Source organism: Aulonocara sp. 'chitande type north' Nkhata Bay, linkage group LG5 (genome assembly GCF_057382095.1).
Source record: "Aulonocara sp. 'chitande type north' Nkhata Bay isolate Kocher_YH1m ecotype deep benthic linkage group LG5, A_spYH_male_GT1.1, whole genome shotgun sequence".
Lineage (NCBI taxonomy): Eukaryota > Metazoa > Chordata > Actinopteri > Cichliformes > Cichlidae > Aulonocara > Aulonocara sp. 'chitande type north' Nkhata Bay.
The window spans coordinates 37,136,339-37,163,748 of record NC_141348.1 but is presented as its reverse complement, the minus strand read 5'-3'; the positions used below and the strand labels follow the sequence as shown (position 1 = coordinate 37,163,748).

Below are 27,410 nucleotides of genomic sequence, written 5' to 3'. Positions count from 1 at the left end.
AACTGATGACGAGGAGAGGTTTTATTGAGTTGCTCCTTAGCCAATGAGCATGCAGTGCCGGGAAATACAGCAGTGGACCTGCACCGGCTCTGGTGCTTGTGCTTATTTCACTGTGTTAGAACAATGTTAATGAGTGTATCCTCTCCTCCCTGCCCGATCTGAGCACGCATTAGCAACAAACTGAGTCTCGTTTATGTGTGTCTTCTAGGACAGAAACCTCCCCCAGGTGACACTGGGACCTGCTACTACTTTTTTTTTCTTTTTTTGCAATGTATTTCAAGGGTGGGATGAGTCAAAGGGCAGACTATTAAGACTTCTCTCATCTCTTTAAGAACATATCTGACCCTGTTTTCCGCTCTCCTTGGTTAGGAGACATCTCTCTGCAAGGTAAGCTGCATTTTCCCTCTATGTCCAAGCATTCTGTTACTGGTTCTTTTGCTGTGTGGCAAGTTGTCACAGAGGCACCTAGCCTCATTACACACATCCTGGATGAATGTAGAAAAAAAGCCCTGCACAGAGAAAAAGAGAGAATAAATGGCTCAGGGGTAATTAGAGCAGACAGTCTTAGCACTTCTCCTTTTAATGCAGGGTCTCGTATTAGAGAATCTGCTATAGTGGAACTTTTAAAGCATGCCAGTAAGTCCCTTAATGACTGGTGCGTAGCATCATGTAGCGCTGCAGTATAATGTTACATAATAAACAAAGCACGTATGAGTGAGATAGAACTTGAGAACTGAATTTTATTTCACTGTTAAACAAATATTAATTGACTTTCATTGGCTGATTATGACAAAGATGATTATAAACTGATTAACAGTGAGCGACGATAGATTTTTAGTGCACAAACATTAAATTGTTATATGTAACAGATTTTCATTTGTTTCATTTTTTTCATTTTCTCACTGTTTTGTTTTTGTTTCTGTTATTTTATTGGTTTGCTTTAGTGTGCGGATGCTCTATAGGGATGATGGTACTCAGTTTAATGTTATACAGTAAAAATACACTGGGAGTGTGTGCAAAGTCAAATTTGCTGAGCCAGCAAGAGTGAAGGGCCCACATAGAGTCTGCAGAACTCAGTGTTTCAAATGAATCTGAGTGATCTTATTAGTACTTAGATTGGTGAATTTAAGTACTCCATTGCAGCCTTTTCTTTAAAAAAGATTAGATTTGCTTGGCTGAAGGTGATTGAAGGTAAAGCTCTCTGCATTACAGCCTCTGATGGATACTGAGTTGGGAGGCACATTCTATATGTTAAGCCCCATATCTCATCTCCAATATCTATTTTTTTCTGTTTTCTTTTTTAGTTTCTAATCAATTAAAAGTGACTCACGTTTTGCTGCAGAAGAGGGGGAATACTCTCTTTTGCATCGTTTGTTCCTGGGCTGATTATGATGCAAAGGTGTGAACAGGTCAGGTGATGCTGTAGTCTCTTTACTCCCCAGGGATATTATGAGTACATGACAGGAACACTCCTCAGAGTGTGTGCCAAATGAGGATTTTCTTTATGCATTAGCAGAGATGAATCAGTGCATGTGCAGGTGCAATATGTTAGCAGCTGCATACATATGGCGCATTTTGTGCTGCAATAGAGTAACATCTTGTTTTTTGTTTGGTGATTTTTTTAAAAACATGTAAACAGTATACCGAAAGCTGCATGAAACAAAATCAAGCAAAATATCACATTAACATTTGCTGATTAACTGTACATATCTTAAAAGCAGTGGAAGACATGTACTCTTGTTTAATCCTAAGCATTCTCAATAAAATATGCATTACTTTTTATCCAGTTTCCTTAATGAAACCTCAAAATCAACACTAAATATATTTCGGATTACACAGAATTTATACACCATGTAAAATAAAAATATAATCACATATAGTTTTGGCAACTTTATGACTTTACAGCCACACATCAATGCTGATTGCAAAATCTGAATAAACCTGGAAAACGAAATCTTGTAACTTTTATTATCCCAAGTCTGTTTTTAATTTACTCTTTCAATATCAACTCCATTGATTTAAATCTGCACATGCATATTTCTGCTTTCATGATCATAATAACATTATTTTAGTTTTATTCAAATTGCATGATGCTTTTAAGATGTATTTTGTAGACCCTTTGTTATCCATGGACATTACATTTATATGCACCACTGACATCACATGTCATTTTTTTTCTATTCTCATCTTATTTCCACCCAGCTCTGTCATTCCATTGTTTTAAAAGCATTTAGACATTTATCTCTTACACACCTGCATTGTTATTTTTTCTGTTCAGTTTATTAATTGTACAGTTCTTATCATAAACTATAAAAACTGGAAGATGGTCAATGATTTCATTTACCAGTTATCAAATATCAGCTATGCCAGTTAGAAGCTCTATCTTCATATATCATGGATGCATATATATCAGTACTGTGGCCTAACAGAATCTAGAGTTCTTCTTCTTCTTCTTTTAAATAAACACAAATGACTAAATATTGATTTGTTTGCTTTCTCATATATTTTATACATCTCATCTGTAGGACTTTTAAGATGGTCCAGATCAAGTTGCTATGGTGACTAATCAAAAAAGAGTGACAGATTTTGAGATTAACAACAAGACTCCAAAGTTGTACGACACATTAAAAAAATGGTTCAACTACATCAGTTGAGTCATTTCTAAAATGTCTAAAGAATCTTTGGACTATGAGAAGAAGAGGATAACATCAGTGTGTATTGTTTTGCACTGCACAGTTTTTGTTGCTGCAGTAGCAAAGAAGCTGCATACAAAGAGGACACACAAGGACTTGGTGTGTTGTGATGAAATAAGTATGGCATTTCACTCGGGGGGGGTGTCCAGTTGTAATTTGACGGACGTAACGTATCTATTAAATGGTTAAGTGTTCAGTGTGATTTCCTAGTGACAGTGTTTTGATCTTTTTTTTGTTTGAATATCAAATCAGTCTTACAGAATTTATCATAATTTCACACAAAATGAGGTAGCCCACTGGCATTTGTTGTTCCCAATAACATGTATCACAACAATGTTGGTTATTGTTTTAATTTTTCCCAGAGTATCACATGGGCTCCAACTTTGCAGATCAGTATGAAATGTTTGTCCTCAGTTATTGGATTACTATGGCATTCAAGTTGGCACCATCATGAGGAAAAGATCTACACTGTCCAAAATTTACTTTGTGACTAATTACTACAAATCCACCAAATATTAGAACGCAACTATCCTACTGATGGTTTCCTTTGAGGCCTTGTCTCACATTTTAATGCTGATAGCAAATGGGATGCTAACCATGTAATTATGAACATTTCTGATAAATTTTGTCTTTGCAGTTCGTAGACTAAGCGATTTGCAATAAATAAATATATGATAGCTAAAAGTAATGCCATGACTTTTTCATGTCAGTATGCTGATGTTAGCATTAAGTTCCCAGCTGCTGTTAACATAGTTTTATTGGCCCATTTCCACTCTTACCCGTACACACTCTTCCTCCACCACATTAAGTGCTTTTCAGGCCAAATAGCCTCAAATTAAAGTGTGATATGAAGCACTCCAAGAGCAGGTCTGCACCAATGGAAACTTATCAACCAGACTCAGTTAAGGAGTAGCATTAATTGTCCAAACAAAATAGAAATTTTCTATAGGTTGGTAAATGGTTTTAAAAATTGCTTCATGCTTTATTCATTTTTAAATGTTTTTATTATGCTAATAATAAAGAACATGAAAGAAAAAAAAATTAAAAAGCTGCAGCATTAAAAAAAAAAATTGCCTGTCTGAATATAACTGGAACAGAAATTTTTTTTTTTATTAGAATAGTTTAACATGATCTTAATTTTGCTGTATCCTAAATGGAGCTCCATTAGAGAAAGGTTGTGGGATCTTAAAACATGCTTCTATATTTCTGCCTTATCTCTTAATTCAGAGGACTCTTTAAAAGACGCAACTCCACATGGAATTACAATTATCATACAGTGGGAGGTTGTAGGGGAATTAAAATACCCTTAATTAAATATATTAAAATATTAAAATAATATGGTTTTAAATTTGCACGTTTTTTAATTAATTTTTTTTTTATTCGAATGACCCTACTGGTCTATAACCAAATAAACCAAACAAACCATATTTTGCTGCATGCCATAGCAACCTAATGACTGAGTAAAAGTGAAATTACCTAAACCAGAATATCACTAATGTTGTATTCCTGATTATAGACAGTTGTTTGTAGTCAGCTCCTGATACTCTGAGTTTCCACATTACATTTCCAGGTTTGCATGCCTGGGGCACTTCTGCTGCTTGATGGTTCATGAAATGGGAGGCTGTTCTGCAGTCTATAATCCCCCTCCTGTCAACCTATATCCTCATTCACAGCCTGTCAGGTGCATCAGTGTACATGAAGCACACTCAGAATGATGTTTTTCATTTACAGATAGCAACGTTTGTGTGTGTGTGTGCACATGGACCATTTACTGGTACAGTGAATATAAAGAGTGCCATGTCACAGCATGACATTTGATGATTTTTTTCACGTTGATAGGCAGCATTTTCACAGCATTTAAGAGGAATGAGAGGAATGTTGTTGCTGTAGTTTTGCTGTGAAAGCTGCTGAATTAGTGTCTTTGCTGGTGCTGCAGTATATTTCCAGTTGAATTCCATCAGTTTAACAGATAACTGCTCAGGGATAATAGGCGAATGACTGGTCTGTAAGGATCTGTTCTGTGTGTCAATACACAGCGCCAATACTGAATCTGACTTCTTTTGCTTGAACTGCTTTCAGTCCGCAACACAGTCAAGAATACATCAGCTTCTTGTGGTCAGTTTAGGCGCTCAAATCAAGCTAAGCCAATCGATGCAGTAACAATGTGGAATACTGCAAGGAATGCAAAAAAGTAGCTCACAGCAGGGCATCCTTTTGTCAAACAAGATATTTATTATTTTTACTGCATTTACTATGGTCTGCTGGTCATTCAGTCTTACACTGGCCAGATGCAAAAGTCTGGAGCATTGCTGGAGCATTACCTCTAATACATCTATTACACCAAATATCTGATCATGCGAAAAAAAACAGAACAATAAAAATGATCCTCATGTCTTTCCACATATTGAGGCAGAGTGCAGACCTGTTTGTGAGGATTTGCTGATGAGAATCTTTTTTAATGATGCTAGTTTGTCTTATCCTCTCTCAGCATCAAACCCTTGACAGATCTGGAAATTTGGTGGAGCAGAAAATGGGGGATGTTAAGATTGATATATGATGGTCTTTAAAGATATTCAGATCTTTTAGATTTTAGCAGACTTATATATCCTGTAAATATCGTCCTGCAAAAATGGAAGCTCTGTTATGTATGTTTTTGAGGAAGAATAAGTGGGGAAATTATTGCTCTTTATTTAATTAGCGAGAGTCTACAATGAAATCTGATGTAAAATGGTTTTGAGGCTAGAGGAAATGTAGAGAAGTCAGATGGATCATATAATTAGTTGCTTACTGAACTAGTGCTCCTCCTGGCTTCTCTTTACTCAGCACTGATTTGTCTTGTTGTCCCAGATCTATGCATTTGGACAACTCATCCTTCACTGGTGGTGGTGTGGTGTATTGTCTCTCTTTTTTCTTCCTTCTTAGTCTCTAAATGGCGTGCCCCTCCTCCCTTCTATTCACAGCCTATATGTACTAGCGTAAAGTGCAGCATTTGATCCAGCTTAAACAATCTTAAATTGTAAACAATTGGAGCTAGAGATTGTGTGCTTGTTAGTTGTGATGATGGTCTCAGTTTTCCTTATGTACACACTGAATCTTTGTGCATTCATGGCACTTAAGCAATGAGAACTTACAGATCCAGTCTTAGATGGGCCGGACTTCCATCTAAAACACACGAGTCCTGTCTTATATTCAACCATGTCCATGGACTTTTATTTTTGACTTTCTGTTTCCACTCAATATTTGTTCCAGTTAAAGACACCAAAATGACCCAGTTGAGTTTAGAAAATGTTTACAATGTAGATGCTAATACAAACTTTTTCTGTAACAGTCTCCTTCATTGTTTTCTTTAACACAATGAAAAGTTACATAAGGGCGACCACACCAACAGAAAACATTCAACTATGATTTTAATTTCTCCACAAGATTACACGCAGGCCCTCTATGGTTGGTTTCACACTGGACCAGCTGGAGGGCGGCTCAGCTGTGATCTGGTACTATGTTGTTAGCTGTACCTGACTTAAAATTCCCAAAAAAAGCAGATAAAGACAGATGTGTTGAAAAGGATCTAAAACACAGACCAGAGAATATGGCCAGCAAGGCTACAGATTATGACCACCTTGTCAATATTTGTACTATACTTGATTAACACCAGTTTTATATTGGCTTGCACAAAGAAGAGTGTTGGGATGTTGTCACTTTTAGGTGTGAGACTATTTTTTGAATGAAAAAACATACAAACAAGCAACTGAGTGCAAAACTTGCTGCTATGAGCTTTATAAAATTTCCAGAATATCATCAAAGACAAAAATAACTATAACAGTAGAAATACTATCCACCTGACTTATCTGATATATAAAAACTAACTTCTACATAAACCTATCAACTGAGTTGAAATATGCTCCTGAAACCCATTAAACTCTACTCTGCAATCTGTATCATGTAGCTTCCTTGTTTTCTAACTTCTTTAAAGAAAATAATCTATATTTTCTTTAAATGGCTTAAACTTACAAATGATTACATTTCATTATAACTAGGACATTAATTGTAGATACAGCAATACTCTGTACTTTAAGTCTTCTATTTATTGTCCCCCACTGGGTATAATGGAGAGATGTTAAATTTAGATCATTTAATTTGGATCTTTACTGGGGAATTCTTTATCATTTGCCACGTAGCATTTGTCACCACCAGTTTTCCATTATTTATTTATATTCTTACTTTTGAACTGAAAACAGCTTCCTGTTGCAGCTGTAACAATGCTGTAAAAGTGGTGAAAGAAGAGAAAAAGTTGCAGAAAGTTAAGAAAAGAAATGCTGCAGACTCTGGTGATAATTTTCAAAGTCTGTGAAATGTGAAAAGGCTTTTCAGTGACCCCTTTTATATTGTCACAGAGTTGTTTTTTTATTTTATTTTATTTTATTCATATTTAGAGTTCAATATATGCTTAAAGTTCAGGTAAAACATGTCTTTATTTTTCTATGAAAAAAATGGAGATAGTGGGTTTATTGACACCTTTACTGACCTTAACCATATTAGTGTCTGTAAAAGTATTATCAGTCAGAATTTCAATCATAATGCATTATCTACTCACAGTCGACACCATCAAAACAAAAGAAAGGAACTCAAAAGAACTTAAAAAAAAGAAGTATATTACTTAAATGTTTAATAGACAAACTTCCATAACAAGGCTTTACAAATTGCCCCCCCCCCCCCCCCCCCCAACTGAAGATCTGCAATCATTTTTTTGTCTATCATTTTTCTTTTATCCCCCAATAACTTCCCATCACAGAGAAATAGTCTGTGGGCGTGATAGTTGCAGTAGTTTGCCTGTAAGCTAATATACATGGATGCACACAGGGGAAATTTAGTGGAAAGATGCTTTGTGGTTAATAGCTTCTGTTAGCTTTGCCCATGTGAATAGAATTATTTTCCACTTGTAAGTGGATGGTAATATACTGCATCATAAAATGTGCTTTCTATTTATTCTGGACAGCCAAACTTGAAGTTTGATTTTGTTTGGCTGTTGCTGTTTAATCATTCAAAGGACACGTATGTCTGTGAAGGTTCTCAGTCATCCAGGTCATTGTAGTCTAAGGAGCGTAGAAAAAGAAAAGCGTCTGGACTTCTTTAACCTCCTAAGACTCTTTCATGGTATGCATTTTTAATTTTTCTTTGCTATTTTGGTTGATTGCGACCTGATGAATTTAAAAACAAAGAATTGCCAGATTTATTTATTTTTTTTTACCGAATTTTTGTTTCTGAGAAAAATTAGATCCACATATGAGGACATTCATTTTAAATTTTGATAGAACAGTGGCAGTATAATGCCCTTGTAAGCGTATATCAGGCCCTTGTAGAGGAAAAAATAAGTGTTTTGGTCCAGACATCCCAAAAATGTGATGTCCACATATGTGGACGCCAGGTCCTAGGAGGTTAAACTTTAAACTCAAAGAAGTCCAGACGCTTTTCTTTTTCCAAGCTCCTTAGACTACGATGACCTGGATGACTGAGAACCTTCACAGACATATTGCCGTGCACTTTGGGAAGAAGTCAAAGGACACACACATTTTTCCCAGAGATCAATTAGCTGTCCTCTCATTCAGCACCTTTATACCACACATATCCAATATTGTTTGTTTTAATTGCTCCCATGCTGAATTTACTGTGCCGACATTTCTTTCATTAGAGCAAAAATAAACAAGTGGACATTTATTAATCACTGCTGAAAAAGTTGTTGTCCAGTGGGTGACCAGAAAGACTCCCAAGACATTTTTAAAAGCCCCAATAGAAAAGAAATCATAATAAAATAAAATAAAAATAATAAAATGAGTCATGGCTGAATTTTTCTCAGCTATATCAGTTTCTGTGTCCTGTTAAAGTCTACACTCACTTTATCATGAAAATTTCACTAATACAGTTTGAACATTTGAAGAAAGTGGTTATTATTAATCTTAATAGTTATGAGAACTGAAAATGCCTGCTGTGAAAATGTGCTGTTCTGATAACTTTGTACATAGATAAAAACAAAACACAGCCATTCTAGAAATTGGTACAGTCTTTGTGTTGTTTCCAGTCCTCCATTGTCAGTGTCCCCAAATCCACAAGAAACGTGTGGATCTGCCTTTGTTTGGGCCACATTTTATCGTACTGCTAGAAAATGCCAAGTACTTAGATCCTCCACAAATGTCAAATAAGTATATGAAGCACAGGTGTAATTTATAATGTTTATGATGGCTGCTTTCCAGCAAATTGTGTTTGCAATCTATTGACTGCAAATAAATACTATGACTTGAACGTTCAAGCCAAAAAGGGGAAAACATGTTAAAGTATTTTGCAGATGGTCTTCTATTTGTTCTCTCTGTCTGCAAAGTTTGTAAAATCAGCTCAAGTGATTTCACTGGAGTGATGGAATACACACTGATATACTCTGTGCCATCTTTGCTTGATTATCATGACCTGCATTGCCATATGTAAGAAAATCAGTAAGTAAAGTCTAGAGACTCACAGTCCACTCATTTTCTCTTACACTTCCTAATCTATTCTCACTTCTGCATTGGCATGGACAAACAGGGCTTAATCTTTATCACATTATAGTCAGGTTTTCCACATCTCTCTGTGTGTGTATCTCAAACTTTTATTATTCTTGTTAGAACATGGTGTTAGCTGGACCTGCTGCATATATGTGAAGCAGAGGAAAAATCAGCATGAATGACTCAAGGGGATCTTAAAATGTAAATGAGTTATTGTTAGACCTAGTCTTGTTCTCATGCTATATGTCAAAGTCAAAATGTCTGTCATAAACAGCGTCTGTACGAGTTGTGACGGCTGTGTAAATGGCCTGTATTTATATAGCGCTTTACTAGTCCCTAAGGACCCCAAAGCGCTTTACATATCCAGTCATCCACCCATTCACACACTGGTGATGGCAGCTACATTGTAGCCACAGCCACCCTGGGGCGCACTGACAGAGGCGAGGCTGCCGGACACTGGCGCCACTGGGCCCTCTGACCACCACCAGTAGGCAACGGGTGAAGTGTCTTGCCCAAGGACACAACGACCGAGACTGTCCAAGCCGGGGCTCGAACCAGCAACCTTCCGATTACAAGGCGAACTCCCAACTCTTGAGCCACGATCGCCCATATTTAGACTGTCGTGTTGACAGTCTAAATATATGGTGCATACCCTAATAGCAACATTCCCGTTTCAAGTCTAGCTTCTGGCCTGCTTAATTATTTGGCTTTAAGACTTTGCCCAGCAGCCCTTTTGTTTTATTAATAAAGTGACTTTTTGTAACAAATTCATAAAAGTGCCCCAGTTTTCATCATCTTTTTTCACTTGCTGACATGTTGTCATGTTGACATTGATGGAGTTGTCAAGGCTTGCCCATCTTTCACAGATGAATGACATCATTCCAGCTACTCGGTGTAAAGTGTACACATACACACATACACACGCATACACATACACACGCATACACACGCACACACACACACGCACACGCACGCACGCACGCACGCACGCACACACACACACACACACACACACTGTCCCCATGCTGACCAACTGCTACTTCTGAGACACCCAAACACTGCAAGTGATATACAGAGCCAACTACAAGCATATGGTCTTTTCTGTTTATTGTTGCCTGTGCTGCAGTAATGACTGGCCAGAAGATGATGAGTGTGTGTGTGTGTGTGTGTGTGTGTGTGTGTGTGTGTGTGTGTGAGTGATAGAGAGAGAGGGAGCAGGATACAGCGTATGCATGTGTGTATGAGTGGTACACAGAGACATGGCTAGAAGGAAAAATGCTACGACGACAGGCATAAAAGATGAAAGAAATTAGGAAACAAGAAACAAGGCAGGAAGTGGAGGAAGAGAGTTGCTAGCTGACTATTGGACAATCTGCCTTCTAGCTTCGTATTTCTCCATTACACCCCTGCATTGCAGCACTCCCTGCAGGAGCTGGAGAGGTGCAGTTTTTTCCACATCGTCTCTGCTGCCTCAGAGGCGATAAGTCATCTCAACAAAAATGTCCCAGCACAACTCAGCACGGGGAACACGTTGTCAGCAGCTGCCCTCTGCATATGTTTACTATGTGAGGCTTTGATAGTAGCTGTGTTGCTCTTATTGACCTCCTAATGTTGCACAGTGCTCAGGCCTGACTCATCCACTAGAGAGCAGGGATGGAGAGGGAGGGAAAAGTTTATTCATTCACAGGTGCTCATAAAAGAATGCAAGAACCAGGGAGAAGCTGAGTATCCCACAATGCAGTGGGAATTTCAGTAAACCATACTGTAAAAGCACAGTTTTTTGGAGAGGGGTTAAGGGCAGAATGAGAATTTTGCAACAATCTCACACTAACTGAAAAATATACTGTAACAATTTTAATAAATCTTTAACACCTATTTTAACATATAGCTTTAAAAAAATCCATCCACGATCTTTTAATCTGACTGGTATTATCTTATTGATTGAGCATTTTGTTTTTGTTTCATTGTTTGTTTTGGTTATTTTGCGGCCATCTTGCGATTTCTATTTCTTCATATCTATGGGAGCTCTAATGCTAATATGCTGCTGATATCAAAAATAAATAATTTATTAAAAATACATTTCATAAGAATAAAAAAGCAAAACAGTCACTGACTTCTCAGAAGAGGTTTTTACAGCTTACTCATATTTTTCCTGGTTTCGTTAAATTGCTCTGCCACGAGGTGTCAGGCCATATCGGGTCACTCCAGGGAACAACCAGAAAACAAGTAAGAAAAAAAAAAGAAGGACAACAGGCATATCAGTTTCATGAAGGAGCCCCATGCAATCTAGGGCAAGGCAAAAGAGTGTCTTAAATAAATAATTAAAGATGAGATAATAACATAAGATATACTTTATCGTGAAGAAAAAATAGATTGTATAACATCTAACAGTCTGTTCATTTACAATCTCCTTTATTACAATGGCTTAACTTAAAAACCTTAAAAAGTGCAGACATCACTACTTAAGCAGTAGTAACTTAAATGCCCTATATCTTAAAATATCTTACACAAATCCATGAATTGGCCATATAACCCACCTAACTTCCCCCTAGCTGCTTATTTTCTTCAAAGCCAGATCATTTCTGCTCCCATGGCCCCACTGCACAGCCATTTCACTCTACCAATTCATTAACTTCTAATTAAAGCATTAAGCTTTTAAGATGAATGCAGCATTTTTTAATTCACTCCTAGAGCGAAAATGTTAAAATAGTCTTTTGAAGGATAAGTCTTTTGATATTACGAGAAAATCACAAAAAAAAAGCAGGAGAAAACATTAAGGCCTATTCAAGCATAATACTGTGGTGACTTATCCACAGTTTAATATTCTATCTAAAAAGAGGAACACTGTGTCATTTTTTTCCATAGCTAAATGCATTTAGCAGATCAAAACTGACCCTGCAAAGCAGAGAAGACAAATGTCTCTGGGCATAACTTTGCAGTTCTCAAAAAGAAAAAAAGAATATGCTCTGTGATGCAGCAGTTTTATATGAGATTCCTGCCCTCCTCTGGTAGAAGCAGCTAAATGCACTGCAACCTGACATACTGCAAGAATAGCCACATCAAGCCAGGCATCTAACAGATGACAGCTGAACTTAAGCATTTAGAAAGGCATTTCCCCAAGGAGAGCACTGAAAGAAAAAGGTTTTCAGGCAAAAGCAAGAAAAAAAAAGGTTAAATGCCAGCATTGCAAAGAGTTCAAACATGTACAAACATAACTGCTTTAGGGATGTTGAACATTTGAAACACATTTATCACGCAAGGTCGGCTACAGGCACCTAAAGTTTAATTTTTAAACCTCATATGTTTAGTTCTGCATCTGCGTAGGTCTCTGGCTCAAACAGCACGTTTCATTATGTAATAGTTTTAGCTCAATACAGTGGGATACGTTTTGTTTGTATTGCAACTCGAGAAGATGCTTTTGTTATCTCCTCACTTCTAATCATCACTGACAAGTCTCCTGAGGGATCAGTGAACACCGGACAAATAGGAGTAATCACTCTTTGTTTCAATTGTTCACTCTGAATGACTTAACAGAGATGGTCTATTCAGAGGGTTAAATCATACTTCTGAGATCAGTTGTTAGCAACCACTTAATTCCATGGAGTAGATCTGATTTAAAAAACAACAACAAGCAAACAAAAAACTGCACCGCCTTAAGACTTTTTCAGCTGTCCTAGTGCATACTTTTGCTTTTTATTCCTGACTTGTGCAGGCTGTGGCTTTATTAACATGAACCTCACCCTAGAGTCTGTGCATATTGATCTTTTACAACTGCCCTCCAATACTAGACCATAGAGTGGCATGCTGCAATCAGCTGTGTGAGCAGCATCACAAATGAGGCTGGGGGAATGAGAAAGATGGAGAGAAAGAGGTAAAGAGGTTGCGTACATAAGTACATTGAACAGAGAGACAGAGAGGGTGTAGGGAAATATGTGATGGGAGGGTGGAAAATGGGGGCGATGGTGTGCATTGGACAGAGGAGGAGGAGGAAGAGGAGGGGGAGGAGGAGGGGTGTAGTGCTGCAGTGGAGAGAAGTGAGAGGAGACTGCAGTCTCTGCTTATGGGAGAGATCAGACTATGTTACCACAGCTCTGAGGAACTGTAACCCAAACACTTATTGATTGGATGGGCCACCCCACGAGGGGAATACCACATTTGACTGGTGAGTTTTGTCTTGAAGATCTTTGTAGATTAAAAATGAGTTAAGATGCACAACTGGACCACAGTTATCTTAGAGGAATCTTCTCTGCATTTTAAACTGGGTAAACCATATCAAACTGCTTTGGTTGCACTGTATTCTCCGGACCTGATCCTACTTATGAATGAGGATGTGTCCGAGCCTGTTTTTTGTGACTGAGTGATATCGGCCAGTGGTGAGCTGCCGAAATCCTAGGGAGATAAGGACTGAGTGCTAATGGCACAGAGGTAGAAGGTAGGCTAAAATAAGAGGGGAAGGTATGGGCATATTGTATTCTATTTCCATTCAGTCGCTTCTCTCATCACTGCTCTTCTCAGAGGAGACAGAATTAACTTAGGGAAGTTCGGGTAGTGGAGAAAATCATATCTGACTTAATGTTAGGATTTTTTTTTTAACATTGCAGTCTCAGATGTGCTTCATTTTAGGGGTGAGGATGGGTTTAGAGACAAATGAAAGATACGGGCAGGTGATGAATAAAATGTTTTTGAAGAACCTTTGCTGGAGCAAAAACTTTATTCATAACCATTATACATTTCAGCTCAGTGGCAGCAGTCTGCATTCGTATCATGTCATGCCCACCACTTGGGCAGTGACTTGACACTGGCCTTGAGCCAACTGGTTATTTGATTGGTTGGTCACTTCAGCTATAGACGTTATCAGTATTGCTTAGCAACAATGATGTGCTTGCCCACAGCACATAGACCACCACTGTATGTGAACAGTGCACAGTCTACCTTACAGCAATAGAAAGTCTGTGCTAAAGTGCACATGTTGAAATGCAATACTTATCGATCTGTGGGCTGCAAATCAATTAAGATTGGGTTTTATCATCATTATGTTTGCCATATTCTGACAGTTCACTTTTACTTTGAGGTACTGATATCCTTAGCTGCGGACCACTTCCTTTGATAATGACACATAAGCTCGCTGTAGCAAATCTCTGTATGACTGGAGGGACTTTTGTGGATACAGTTGAATACTGTAAATGGTGATATCTATAGAAAAAAACATTAACATCTAGCTACTGTGCATTTATTTAGTGTTTTTAGACTATGATAGTTCTGTATATGCATCTACTATTTGCATAGTTGAGAACAGCTAGCAATGAGCCACAATGGCTGAGACTCCTGAAGCAATTAATTACAGATGACCAGACCTCTTCTTTGTGCAAGCATTTCTCTAACCAGGTGTTGCAAAGAATTGTGGGGAGCTACCGTATAGTTCAAGAAAGACAATAAACTGGATTCACGTTATATGAGGAGGACATGTATGTACATTTTACAACAATAAAAGTTTGATGATAATAACAGTAGAAACACTGTAAAATAACAGTGTAATAGCAAGCAAACAGCTGATAAAAAGCTGATAGTATCGTACTTTAAAGCTTACACAATAAAAAGTACAATTTTTTTTAGTTATTACATCTTTTATAGTAAGAAACTCGAGCAGATCACAGTAGATCAACTGAAAAAAAGGTGTAACGCTAGCAAACTTAGTTGCCAGTACTAATTCTATACTTGTCTTACATCCATAGCATGGATATAAAACATTATACCTAATGTGCTTAGCAATTTAAAAAAATATGTAAATCATGTTACATTTTCCTTAGTTGCTTGAACACATCTTAATTCCATGACCTTTTCTCTTAAATTGCTTTATTTCTTTGAATTCTTTACCCTGGAGTGAAAAACAAATAAATGTGGAAACATTAGCAGAGTGACAAAACGAATAAAAGGATGTCAAGCTGCCAGTTATTCTTAAGCACTATGCTGAGTTTGTGGGGCTCATGAAAGAGTAAAGGCAGCATCAAAATCATATTATTTAGTTTTAAAAAAACATATCAGTCAGAGCAGCAGCTCCTAGAAATATATCACACTGTGGTAAATAAGTAGTCTTACTGACACAATTTAAACCATTATGCTCCTGAGACATACATAGTAATCAAATAAATGACTAAATGCAGTAGGAAACAATCCTGTCCCAGCACTATAATACAGTTATTCATAGTTAATTAAAACTAAAGCAGGTGTTTTCAAATTCATCTAGCGATCTGCAGCACTTTGACAAACAGCAAGCTTCAATTAGACCAGAGCATTGACATTTGTGCTCAGCAGTAAATGTTAGTGTTGTTGCTGCCACCAGCAGTCATGCAAAGAGCAAACAGAGAATACATAACATAATGCTCACTTGGGGCTGAGAGTTAAATTGGAGTTGTCATCTGTTAAAAGAGGGCCCTTCTGAGAAGACACTCATTTTATTAGAGTATGTTGGGAGGTGAAACTGATTTAGATGACTGCCTTCTTATGCTATTTAAAGTCGCAGCTTAGATCTCCAGCTATGTCTAACCTGTTAAACTTAAGTCTATAAAATTTCAGAATCTATTTTAAGATTGATCTTAAAACATTTGAACTCTTAAGGTGGAACCTTCAACTATTTATTGGTCTGATCATTGATTCGTCGGTTATAAATAATAAAAATAAATACAGATTAGTTGGTTGGTAGAAGAAAACCCCTATTACCAAAACTATTCAGTCATTTACCTTCAAATGACTGAACTTGAGTGACATACATTCTTCATCCATAGGGTTGTGTGATGCTGGCCCAACATTTGCAGCCAGAACAGCTTAAACTCTTCTGAGAAGGCTTTACACAAGTTTTACGAGTCTGATTTTTGTGGGAATTTCTGCCCATTATTCCAGAAGTGTATTTGTGAGATCAGACACTGATATTGGACAAGAAGGCTTGGCTCGAAATGTGAACTCTAATTCATCTCAGTGGTATGTTATTGGGTTGAGATCAAGGCTCTGTGCAGGCCAGTAAAGTTCTTCATCCATAATTCCCTTTCCACCAAACTTTATACTTGACACAATGCAGTTGGACAAGTATCGTTCTCCTGCCAACCATCAAACCCAGACTCACCCATCGGGTTGCCAGACAGAGAAGCATGATTCGTCATGTCAGGGAAGGTGTTTCTGGTATTTTTCCAGAAAAATAGACGCTTAGATATGGTTCTGTCACATATAATAAGGTCTATCTTAAGGACCTCTAAAGCTCACTCATCATATATATTTTAAGTAACAATGCTCTGCGGTTTGACAAGCAACTGACATTTGCTAAATTTGAGTTAGCAGCTGTTTTCTTCTGGTTCAAGCAGTTATTGGGTTCAAGTCATTAAGATAAACTAATTATTCATCTTTAATGTCTCTCTTTATACTTACTTGACAAAATGATGCTGTTTATGTATTGATTATTCTAGAAAATCATTTAACAATTGTGCCATCATGTACATGTACAGATACTCACGTATCCTTTAATTTTGGATAACTTTTTAGACTCTCCTTTAGGTCTGGAAGATCATTGTGTTTTAAGGTGGAGGTGTAATCATCTCAGGTCACAGTTTCACACACACACTAAATTCTCATATCATCAGCAACATCAAGGGCTTTCAACTTCTGTGACTTGTGTGATGAGTGTGATGAGTCCCAGATGAAGCATTGTTTTCATACTCCCCATCTTTCACAGAGTTGAGTTGCAGCTCTCAAGGTCATCATCACTCAAACATAAAATTAAAAATTATAATGGAAAGCAAGTCAGAATAAAATCAATTTAGCAGCTTTCTGGAGTTTTAGATTACTAACCAGTAGGGGTGCAACGATACTCGTATTGATATTGAACCGTTGGATATAGTGCTTTCGGTTCGGTAGGCATGTGTATCAAACAATACAAAATTTTTGATTTATTTTATCAACTTTTCTTCTGACGATGCTGTCTGTGTTGAGCGCTCAGTGGATCTGTGTTCGACTACTCCGCCCGCCTAGGCTGCACTGTGGAGCGCAGATCCACTGAGCGCAGCGCAAGCTAGCAAGACAGAAGCTAAGCTCGTTGCAACATGGCAACTGCCTCAATGCTACCCGAAATTGAACCTCTCCCACCCTCATTCAGATCTGGCGTTTGGAACTATCTTGGTTTTCATGTGAAGCATGACCCTGATGGTAAGCGTGTCATGGACAAAAGTAAAACAATATGTCGGATGTGCCATGCAATGCTCAATTGGTGGGAACTAGTGCCTTAGCCCCACGCACGGGGCGATCCACGGTAACTCGTTAATGGAGATTTGCCGAGTTATGGCGTTAATGTCATTTTAACAAGATTAACGCTGACAGCACTAGTGGGAACACAATGAATATGACTGCACATTTACACCGACATCATCCTAGTGCAAAGACAAGTGGAAGCAGACAAAAACAACAAACACACATGCTACAAACTTTACCCGAGTCATTTAGACAGCCGTTAGCACATGATTCTCCTTATGGGGACCTGATATGTTTAATATGCTGCTGAGAATATAGCCCAGAAGAAGCGGATAGTATAGCTTTTATTTTGGAAAGAGCCAGTTCTCTGTAATAAACTCTCTTTTTCAAAGATGAGTGATTCCTCGATCAGATAGATATTTTTATTTTGTTGTTTCAGCAACATTAAATTTAAAAACTACTTTTGACTTAAATATATATTTATAATTTTAATAAATGACAAATTAAAAAGGCATGAACATTTTTTTGTATTGAAAAAATATCGAACCCTGACACCAAAGGATCTAACCGAACCGTGAATTTTGTGTATCGTTGCACCCCTAGTGAATAGGTAACCTAATGTATTTGCCACCCCTCTTAAGAAGTTACTTCAGTCTTTTGCCGCTGTTGTTGGTGCAGATGGCTAAATTTGATTGATGTTCCATTATGACTTCCTGAGTCATAATGAGTTTCAATATTTCAATAGTTTTTCAATATTTTTCACTTTCTTTGACAAATCTTCCATGATACCACTAAAGCAATTTTTGTTGCTTCATATCCGATCTCTTTGTGTTTCAGGGACGCTGTGCCTAGTCTTTGACAATGAAGTTCAACTTGTTCAGACGGCCACAGGCCATGACAGCGGCCGAGCCCACCAGTGCCCCCACCATGACCATGGCTCCCACCTCAGCTGCCATGTCCACCTCAGCACCAGAAACTTCTGGCTCGAACAATACAGAGATCAGCAAGAATGACATGTTTGAGGAGATCAAGAGCAAATTCTTGAATGAAATTGATAAAATCCCATGTAAGTAATGCTGCAGAGCTTTTTACATCATTCCAAGCATTACAAAACATTAACATTTGGCAAACACCAAAGTTCCATTCAAACTCAACTTTTCCTCGTTTATTTTGAAATCAACAGTGCCTCCGTGGGCTTTGATTGCCATTGCTGTAGTGGCAGCATTGCTAATCCTCACCTGCTGTTTCTGCATAATCAAAAAATGTTGCTGCAAGAAGAAGAAGAACAAGAAAGGAAAGAAGGGAAAGGATGGCTTCAACATGAAGAACATGCAGGGTGGTGAGGTATGATGCCTCGCGCTTCCTACATGCTAAAGAGTCAAGGTTACAAGATGCATTGGTGAAATTTTGTCGATTATGTCAACAATAATTTATTATTCAAGTTGTTATTATTTATTATGATAGTTATTGCCCAGATTTTAACAATGTTGCTAACTAAATCTGATCTTTTACCAGCAGCTTTTTTAGCCCAGGCTGTAGAGGACACAAGGAGAGCTCTCTTCCCCTCAATTTGTGTTGTTGTTGTTGTTGTTGTGGTTGTTTAAACGTGTGCTCCATTGTGCTCCATGGTGAAAAACGGCACACTTTATTGCAATGTGGCAAAGAATGAGCAGAGAATGTTTCGTCAACTTATAAAACAAAGCTTATCATATTAAAAGGTAATGGATGAAAGGATGAGGCCTGCAGAAACATCAGGAAGTTGTGAATCAAAGTGCTATAAAGTTAAGGATAAATTCTTAATTTGATGGGCTAAACAGCTTATATTACCATAGACTGCCCCTGTACAGTTAATTAAAGCAATCAACTGCTTGTGTCCACAATGTGAAATTATCGCCCTGAGCCTAAAACAAGCGTGTCATTTCTCATCATGATTGTGGTGGTGGTGGTGTTGATTGCCTCTCTTTTTGAAGTGTGTTTGGTGTCTTGTGAGTTGAATCTCTTCCTCTCTCTGCTCTCCTCCTTTTCCGCTTTGTGTCTTGTGTGTGCCTCGTGTTTCTTGACTGTGGTGGACCCCTGCTCTACGGTAGGTGGATAGCTCATGTCGATGCTCTCTGGCCCCCAGGGCGGAGGGGGGTTTCATGGAATGAAAGTTGTAGCTTCCTTTGCTATTTTTTCTTTCTTTCTTTTTTTAATTTCCTCCCCATTATTTTGTAGTTTTTTGGTATGATAGCTTGAGAATGTAACAATGGAAAGCTATGATGTGCTCCATAAACCCCAGAGAGGAGAGTCTAACCATCTAACACATTGTTCTCGGGACAATGTTACTGTAAATCACACCAATATGGAAAGTATTGGATTAAAATATGATATCCAAGACTGTTAACACTATTAATCTGTGCATGTGATAAAGGGCATGGCTGGTTGTTTGGGAGACATGGAAACGGTGATGATAAAACTGCATGGTGAGCCAAAGATTTGCAAATCTCTTCGTTTTATGGTAATACTCAAGGAGGAGGTAGGATGTGACGACACTGGATGACCCAAAGAAAAGATTACAAAGTCAAGATCACCTAAGTTACTTAATAAGAAAAATCATATTGAAGCAGTAAGGCTCTAACAAAATTCAAATAGCTGGCTGTGCCCTTTAATCCTGATTTAGTTTTGTAATAATGGTGAGGTGAAAGGAGAAACATTTATTTTGCCACATTAATTTAAAGAGATGCAGGTTAACAAATTTGAAGTCTTAAAAATAAATCCTATAAAATAAGATACATCCCCTTGCCCTGGATATTATGTCATATTTTTTATTGATTAATATGCATTTGTTCCTGCTGTTGTAAGCTAGTTCCTTAGGGGTCTATCCAAACCTATATCTCCTCGCTCATTTGTTAAGATCTAATGCCTTTAACAACAAGAAATTATTCTTATTTTCAGTTTCACTATTAGGACGTGGCATTTACTACCCTTCTTAGTGGAACTAGCATGCAATGCCTCCACTGATTCTGGCTGTCACTGTACTGCTGAAGCATGTCAGATTTAAGGACTTGCCCACTGATCCACAAACACTGAGACAATCATTTCTACAGTTTCTTAAAAAAAAGTAGGGATACCGATTACAGGCAGCTATGTCCTTTTAAATGATAAATTCCTGGTTTTTATCATCAGGTGCTGTGCAGGTAAGCAGTAACCAAAACATGTATCTCCCACATAAAAACTCCTGGAGCTCCAGTGTCTGTGGCATGCTGGCTGTTATGGGGAACCCTGTATCCTGACTTTTTGTACTCTTACCTTTAACATAGCTTTTTGTTTTGTTACCTTTACACTGCAGACACATCAGGATGACGATGATGATGAGGGAGAGACTGGACTGACAGAGGAAGAGAAAGAGGAAGAGGAGAAAGAGCAGGAGAAACTGGGGAAGCTGCAATACTCTATAGATTATGACTTTGAGAATACAAAGGTCTGTGGTTATCACATTTTGTGAACTACAAAAAAAAAGCTCTAGAAATAATTAACAATTTTGGAGGGAGTTTTTCATGTTTTCTGCTATATTTAAATTACCCATTTGAAACGTTTTAGTGTTTAAAGACATGTTTAAATTAAAGAGTTAGATAACCCAATTCATGTCATCTTCAGTATGGAACTCGCTGTAGTAGCTTGGTTCTGTGCAAAGATAATAAAAAAATGTAAAGTTATAGTAATTAAATTAATGCTTTTTCTTGTTTATTTAACCCGAAGTGCAAAGAAAAAACAAGCTTTTTCTTTCATGGGTGTCATGAATGAAACATTTTCTTTACCTGGGAGATGCATAGTAGCAATAATACCACATAATGCCTCTGTGCTGAGTAATCCAGCTCTTAATAAGGGACTCTAAAGGTGCCAAAACACTAAAGCAAACATTTTAATTGAAAGATAATACCTTAAGATTTCTCTAGTTCGTTACTTACATTAATCCAATTCCCAGAAAGCTGAAACTGTTCGTCTGGACAGTGTTTTTAGTGGGAGAAACATTTTTTCACTCATCCAGGTCACTTCTTCAGTCGCATTCCTCCCACCGCTACCCATGAGCGGTATCAACTTTCTGAGATTTCCTTACCTGGATCCATCAAGACATTAATCAAATATTTTTATTTATTTATTTTTTGTAATGTATTCTGAAATTTCACATTCAATTATGCAAATTAGGCATCATTGCCAGTTTTGAAAACTTTTCTGGAACAGATATCTGAACATTGGTAAGAGTGAGATCAATGAGACTCGGAATTCTTCTTTCATTCTTTTGACGTATTAAAGTTTTTACAAAGGGCTGTTTTTTTATTACTCCATAAATCAGAAATTACTGTCAGCAGCCAGAAAAAGAGTAATTTTCCATGACATTTTGAGGAATAGAGAGTTCCCTAATTCAGGCTTTGAATGTGAACAAACACCAAATATAAACTTCACAATTTTAATAGCAGCAAAACAGGACAGTTAAGTTGATGTTACTCAAGGTTACATTTACATACTATACAAAACCTGAACAGGAGTATGCAGAAGATGAACATTGTCAGTAAAACCACAGTTATTTTTAGGGCTGAAAAGACAAAAGAGGTTAAACCTTAAAAGAGTAACTTGTTATAGTGGCTTCAGGTAAATCAAAAGACATTTATCTAACCGTGGTACTTCCAGCAGCTTAACTGATTACTCGACAGCATATGAGCAAACCTTCATGTGCTCAATTAAAATGCCAATAATTCACTAGATATGAAACACAGTAGAGGGTGAAATGGCTGTACTTTTAATGTATCTGTAAAATATAGACAGCTAAAATCTGTATTTTCTAGCACACAGTGTAATACATTTTTTAGAAGTTACCACACTGTGACAATTGGATGACACTGAGGAAAAGCTTCTGACATCCAGTATGTCTCCAGTCAGCTGAGACGCTTGTGGTGATGGATTGCGAGGCTTATATAACCAGTCTGAGGCAGTGACCCTCAAAGAAAAGTTGCATTTTTGCCTGATAAAATTCTGTTTTCACTGCTCCTGTTGCTTACATACACCCTCATTTTCTCCACACAGCTGACAATTGGTATCCTTCAAGCTGCAGATCTCATGTCCATGGACTCAGGTGGAACCTCAGACCCTTATGTTAAAGTCCTGCTCTTCCCTGACAAGAAGAAGAAGTTTGACACCAAAGTGCACAAAAAAACACTGAACCCTGTCTTCAATGAGACATTTGTTTTCAAGGTGAGTCTTGTTCTTGCATGCAGCTGTAAAAAAAAAGAAACATAAATCTTATTTGAGCAAGTTGTTTTTTTTTTTTAAATATCACAAATCATTATCGCAGCTTTTTGTGTATGAAACTGACAGTATGTCAGGTTTGTCTGGCTCTGTGTGTGTACCCACTGGCCTATGCAGCCTACATGCTGCTCTTAGATGCTCCTAGCTAATAAGCCCCACTGGGACTTTGCAAGTCTCTCTGGGTCAAGCTGCAGGCGATACCAGTCTGCAAAATGTTAAAACTGCAGCAGAAAAATATCTTATTGTACAGGCTGCCCTTTATTGCCATCTCCAAAGGCCTCCCATGAGAATTTCACTGTCAGATTTATTGTTTCTCCATCAAAATTTATTCCAGATATTTTCTTTCTTTTTAAAACAGAAGATGCTTTTTTTTTTATTTCATGTATGCCTATGCAGTTTGTAGTAGAGGTGTCCTCATCTTCATTTTCACATAGATTTCTGTGGATTGGGGTGTAATAACTTATTTTTCCTAATATGTTTGTTGTTTGCATTTGAGAAAATAACCGTGCATTTCATTTAGTGCTTTTAGGGCGTATTATTTGTCTGGTTTCTCAGATTATTTTCTCTGATAATTTATAATTTAACATTTTTAGTTCACTTAGTTTTTTCCATTTAGTTTTGATTATTGACTGTTTTCTGTATAGCAGCTGCTAAACACTATAAATTTGTAAGCAAGTATTTGTATCATTTAATGAGGGGGTTTTTCAGTGGGACTAACTCGCCCTTTTCAAGAATTCCAGAGGCAGTTTATGTGAAGTTTAATGACATTAAAAATAAACCTATTTATCCTGTGAGACAGATAAATACAATCTATAAGTGACATTGTGTTTCTTGGTCAGGTACCCTATGAGGAGCTTGGTGGAAAGACCTTGGTGATGTCTGTTTATGACTATGACCGATTTTCTAAACATGATGTCATTGGAGAGGTAAAGCTGCCCATGAACACCATTGACCTTGGACGGCCTATTGAGGAGTGGCGGGATCTCGAGAGTGCTGATCAAGAGGAGGTGCTTATTGAACTGATTCATTCTGTGCTCTTTAAATAATAGACCATTGAGATTCTAAACTTTCTGGGTGTCAACCCTAAGAAAAAGCCCCAAACCAATTATGAATTGATGCTACTATCAAGTATTGTCTGTCTAGACAGAGATCAATTATATCTTATTTTTCTGAGCCACAATGCTCCATTGTTGACCAAAAATCAATTAAGAACACATTCAGCTGCACCATTGCACCAGCTTACATGTTCCTTCATTATGATAAATGGTTCCACTATAGTTTGTTTCTCGTTAGTCTTTCATGCTGCTTCCATGAATACTTATTTGAGCACTAACTGTGTATCAATTCAGGTTTAAACACAGTTAAATGTAGTTCACCAAAAATTCTCCCTCTTTATATATTTGCATTTAATTTTACTTGAAAACTACAGCAGGGCTGAGGGGCTTGATGTCGACTCGGTTGGAGGAGTCAGCAAGATGTTTATGGCACTGGTTGATCATCCTATCTTTAATATTCAGAAATAATTTAGCTCCTTGATTAGTTCGCATTTCTTAAAAGATGGAATTTCATAACAGTGCACAAACATTCAGACACATAGAAATCAAAAATTTTATTTATGTCAGTGGAGCAACAAATTTCTCTCCTTGCTTTTCTACACCTGTGAACAATGATGCTGAGATAGTTTGCTTGAATAATTAAGGAAACTATCTCACTTTTTAAAATTTATCACAACTGATTACATACATAACCTGCTAGTATCTCTAGTCTTTTCCAGTGTCTTTTTCGAGGTTATCCCTGCCCCCAGTCATCAAAGTGGATTTTCAAAGTCTAAAAGCTCAGAGCGATCATAAATCCAGATAGAGGGGTTTTATTCCAAATAATGTCACTGTTGCAGCAACAAAAACCCCTCAGTTTCAGTCTAAGAGTATAAATCTTGATAAATAAAAGCTATGTTTTGCACCCACCCATCACAGAAAATGCAATTTATGGACATCTGATGAGTATGTGTGCTTGTCATTTCTGTGTCTCTTACTGCTCAGCCTGAGAAACTTGGAGATATCTGCATCTCCCTTCGTTATGTCCCCACTGCTGGAAAACTCACTGTCTGCATCCTGGAGGCAAAGAATCTGAAGAAGATGGACGCCTGCGGTTTATCTGGTAGAAAAAAAAACACATAATACTCTTGTCCTTTGGCACATGCAAGAAAATTCAATTTGAAGAGAAAATTCAAAGAAAAACCATTTAAAATACAAACAAACAAACAAATTAAGAAACACTAAAGGTTGTGTCATTGACAGAATAAGTTTTTCTCTTTTGTTCATCATATTCATGTTTTTTCCAGATCCTTATGTAAAGATCCAGCTGCTCCAGGGTGGTAAGCGTCTGAAGAAAAAGAAGACTACAGTGAAGAAGAACACCCTAAACCCATATTACAATGAATCCTTCAGCTTTGAAATCCCCCTGGAACAGATGCAGGTACAGTACAAGTCATACAACACCTTTTGGACTTCACTGATATGTTATAATAGCTCATGAATGAATCTCCACTACAGTTTGAATGATGAAATGCCCAGAAAACAGATAATTGATTACATTTTCTCTTGCTGCCTTCTCAGAAAATCTTGGTGGCAGTCACAGTGTTTGATTATGACAAGATAGGTAAGAATGATGCCATTGGAAAAATCTTCGTGGGCAGTAAGGCTACTGGCTTAGGTCTGAAGCACTGGTCTGACATGCTGGCTAATCCACGCCGTCCCATTGCCCAGTGGCACCCATTGCAGCCAGAGGAGGAAATTGATGGCCAGCTGGCATCCTTGAATGCAAAGAAGTAACACATCTCACCAACCAGCTAATGCACTAACTCAGAAATCCAATCTTCATCCCTACTTTGCATGAATTTCATGACTTCACACATGACTATTTGTCAAAAGTCCTGCTCAAAAAAAATATATTAAAAAAAAGACATTGTAGAATATCTGAAACTCTTTTTGAGCATCACATTTCCCACATTAATGTATGCTGAGAAGAATGGTGTTGAGTTACCGGGTGACTGGTTAATGAATGATCGACTTTTAGTCTTTCCTTCATTTGAAGAATCTCATTCTTAGGGTGCTGACACTGAATGGAATTATTGGTGAAGACAATGCTGGATATATATAAAAAAAAAGGCTTTAGTTTAGTTTATAGAGCATGCTTTACTTACCTCCCCACTGCTCTGCGTGCATCACGCCCAGTATTGTGTCTTGCTAATAACTGTGCTTTAACTTGCAATAGAAAGTACTCTAATTTGGGGTTATTTCCTGCATAAAGTTTGTCTTAAGTCTATCAATGCGAAGAGATTCAAGTGCAGATGATTCAGGTTGAGATCAATGAATGCAACAATCAATTCTGGAATATGTATGACATTTTTCTTGATTTTATCAGCTCACATATGAGATGGTGCAAACAGTGCAGCAGAACCATATAGCAGGGATGATGCAGTTGTCTGACTTAAGTTGCTTGTTTTGTGTTGCCACGAAGGCCCATCTATGCATTTAGCTTCAACCCATATTTCTGTGTCTTCAGACAGGTGTAATGTAAGACAGGAATACAAGGGTGCCTTCCTAATATGACACTTTGAGAAGTAGTGCAGGTTTTATTGTTTATTTTAAAGTGGTTGAATATTGTTCAAAATGTGTCAGGGACACTATGAATGTGCCATTTGAAATCTGGCTATGTTGACCACTTGGATGTAAAACCTTACTTATCCATTGTAGAAGTAAGGCACTAAAAAGGGTTACCAATGATGCTGAAAACAGTACTGACTATGCTTCTTTGATTTCTGTTGTTTAGTAAAAGACAGTGCCATTTTGGTTATTATGTTTTGACATTCATTAAAACGATTCCACGTCATTGGCTGATGTTGTAGTTCTACTGTAATTCACTTCAATATTTCTGTAGTTTCTGCTGAAACAACATGAGGATTTCTGTCAAAGACGAAATGTTTTTATAGATTATTGAATTTGAAATGTAAGATGTAGCTTTGATTTGTATTAATGAGGTGTGTAGAATCTAAACATAGCAACTGTATCATCAAACGTATACAATACACACATCCTGGACCATCTGCTTGAACCAAATAGAGCTGCAGAATAGAGCATGTATCATGCCTCGCAGTATTTTGTCTTGTTTGAATCACTCGGTCGGGACACAAGCTTTTTGATCCTGGAGACAAAGTGCTGCAATATGGTGATGTTGAAACTTGTAGGCAAATTATTAGTGTAATGTTTAGTGGCTTGGAAGCAAAAAAGGACACAAAGAATTGATTATTATAAGGGAATGACTGAGGATAGAACATTTAAAATGTTGACATTTAAATTCCACTGAATTTACCAATGACCTGATCTCTTTCCTGTAGCAGCTCCTCTTAACTGAAGAATCATGACTGTCCCCATATTGGTTTCTTTGAGTTAAATGTAGACATATGTAGGATTAAAATTGTCATTTATTGCAGGAACCTTAAAAACCCCCAAAAAAATAGCTTTAGAAAATGGATGACACTTTCTCTAATCATACGTGATGACAACCTGAACCTGAAAAATCTTCCGAATTTACCGGGAGGGAAAAGAGTCAGTATCACTTTCTTATAATTCAAATCATTGTAACTGAAATCATTATTAATGACAACTAATTT

The 27,410-nt window shown here is 37.5% G+C and overlaps 1 protein-coding gene across 7 annotated transcripts; it reads left to right on the top strand.

The window, feature by feature from the left end:
• Nucleotides 1-83: 83 nt before the first annotated feature.
• Nucleotides 84-26,629, top strand: syt2b (synaptotagmin IIb). Of its 7 annotated transcripts, XM_086293338.1 has the most exons (10): nucleotides 91-226; nucleotides 333-387; nucleotides 18,293-18,521; nucleotides 18,639-18,799; nucleotides 20,784-20,915; nucleotides 22,517-22,684; nucleotides 23,578-23,745; nucleotides 24,778-24,895; nucleotides 25,080-25,213; nucleotides 25,354-26,629. In XM_086293338.1, exons 3-10 carry the CDS (start codon nucleotides 18,317-18,319, stop codon nucleotides 25,567-25,569), a joined length of 1,302 nt encoding a protein of 433 aa, XP_086149464.1. In that variant the 5' UTR covers nucleotides 91-226; nucleotides 333-387; nucleotides 18,293-18,316; the 3' UTR covers nucleotides 25,570-26,629. The 7 variants fall into 7 exon arrangements, with proteins under 7 accessions (XP_086149463.1, XP_086149464.1, XP_086149466.1 ...); XM_086293337.1 differs by having other exon boundaries at nucleotides 84-387; XM_086293340.1 differs by lacking the exons at nucleotides 91-226; nucleotides 333-387 and adding an exon at nucleotides 12,920-13,094.
• The last annotated feature ends 781 nt before the right edge of the window (nucleotides 26,630-27,410 follow it).

Coding starts and splice junctions, on each gene's coding strand:
- syt2b (XM_086293337.1), top strand. CDS start 18,317: ATGAAGTTCAACTTGTTCAGACGGCCACAGGCCATGACAGCGGCCGAG. Junction 18,522..18,638: donor TGAAATTGATAAAATCCCAT/GTAAGTAATGCT, acceptor TGAAATCAACAG/TGCCTCCGTGGGCTTTGATT. Junction 18,800..20,783: donor AGAACATGCAGGGTGGTGAG/GTATGATGCCTC, acceptor TTTACACTGCAG/ACACATCAGGATGACGATGA.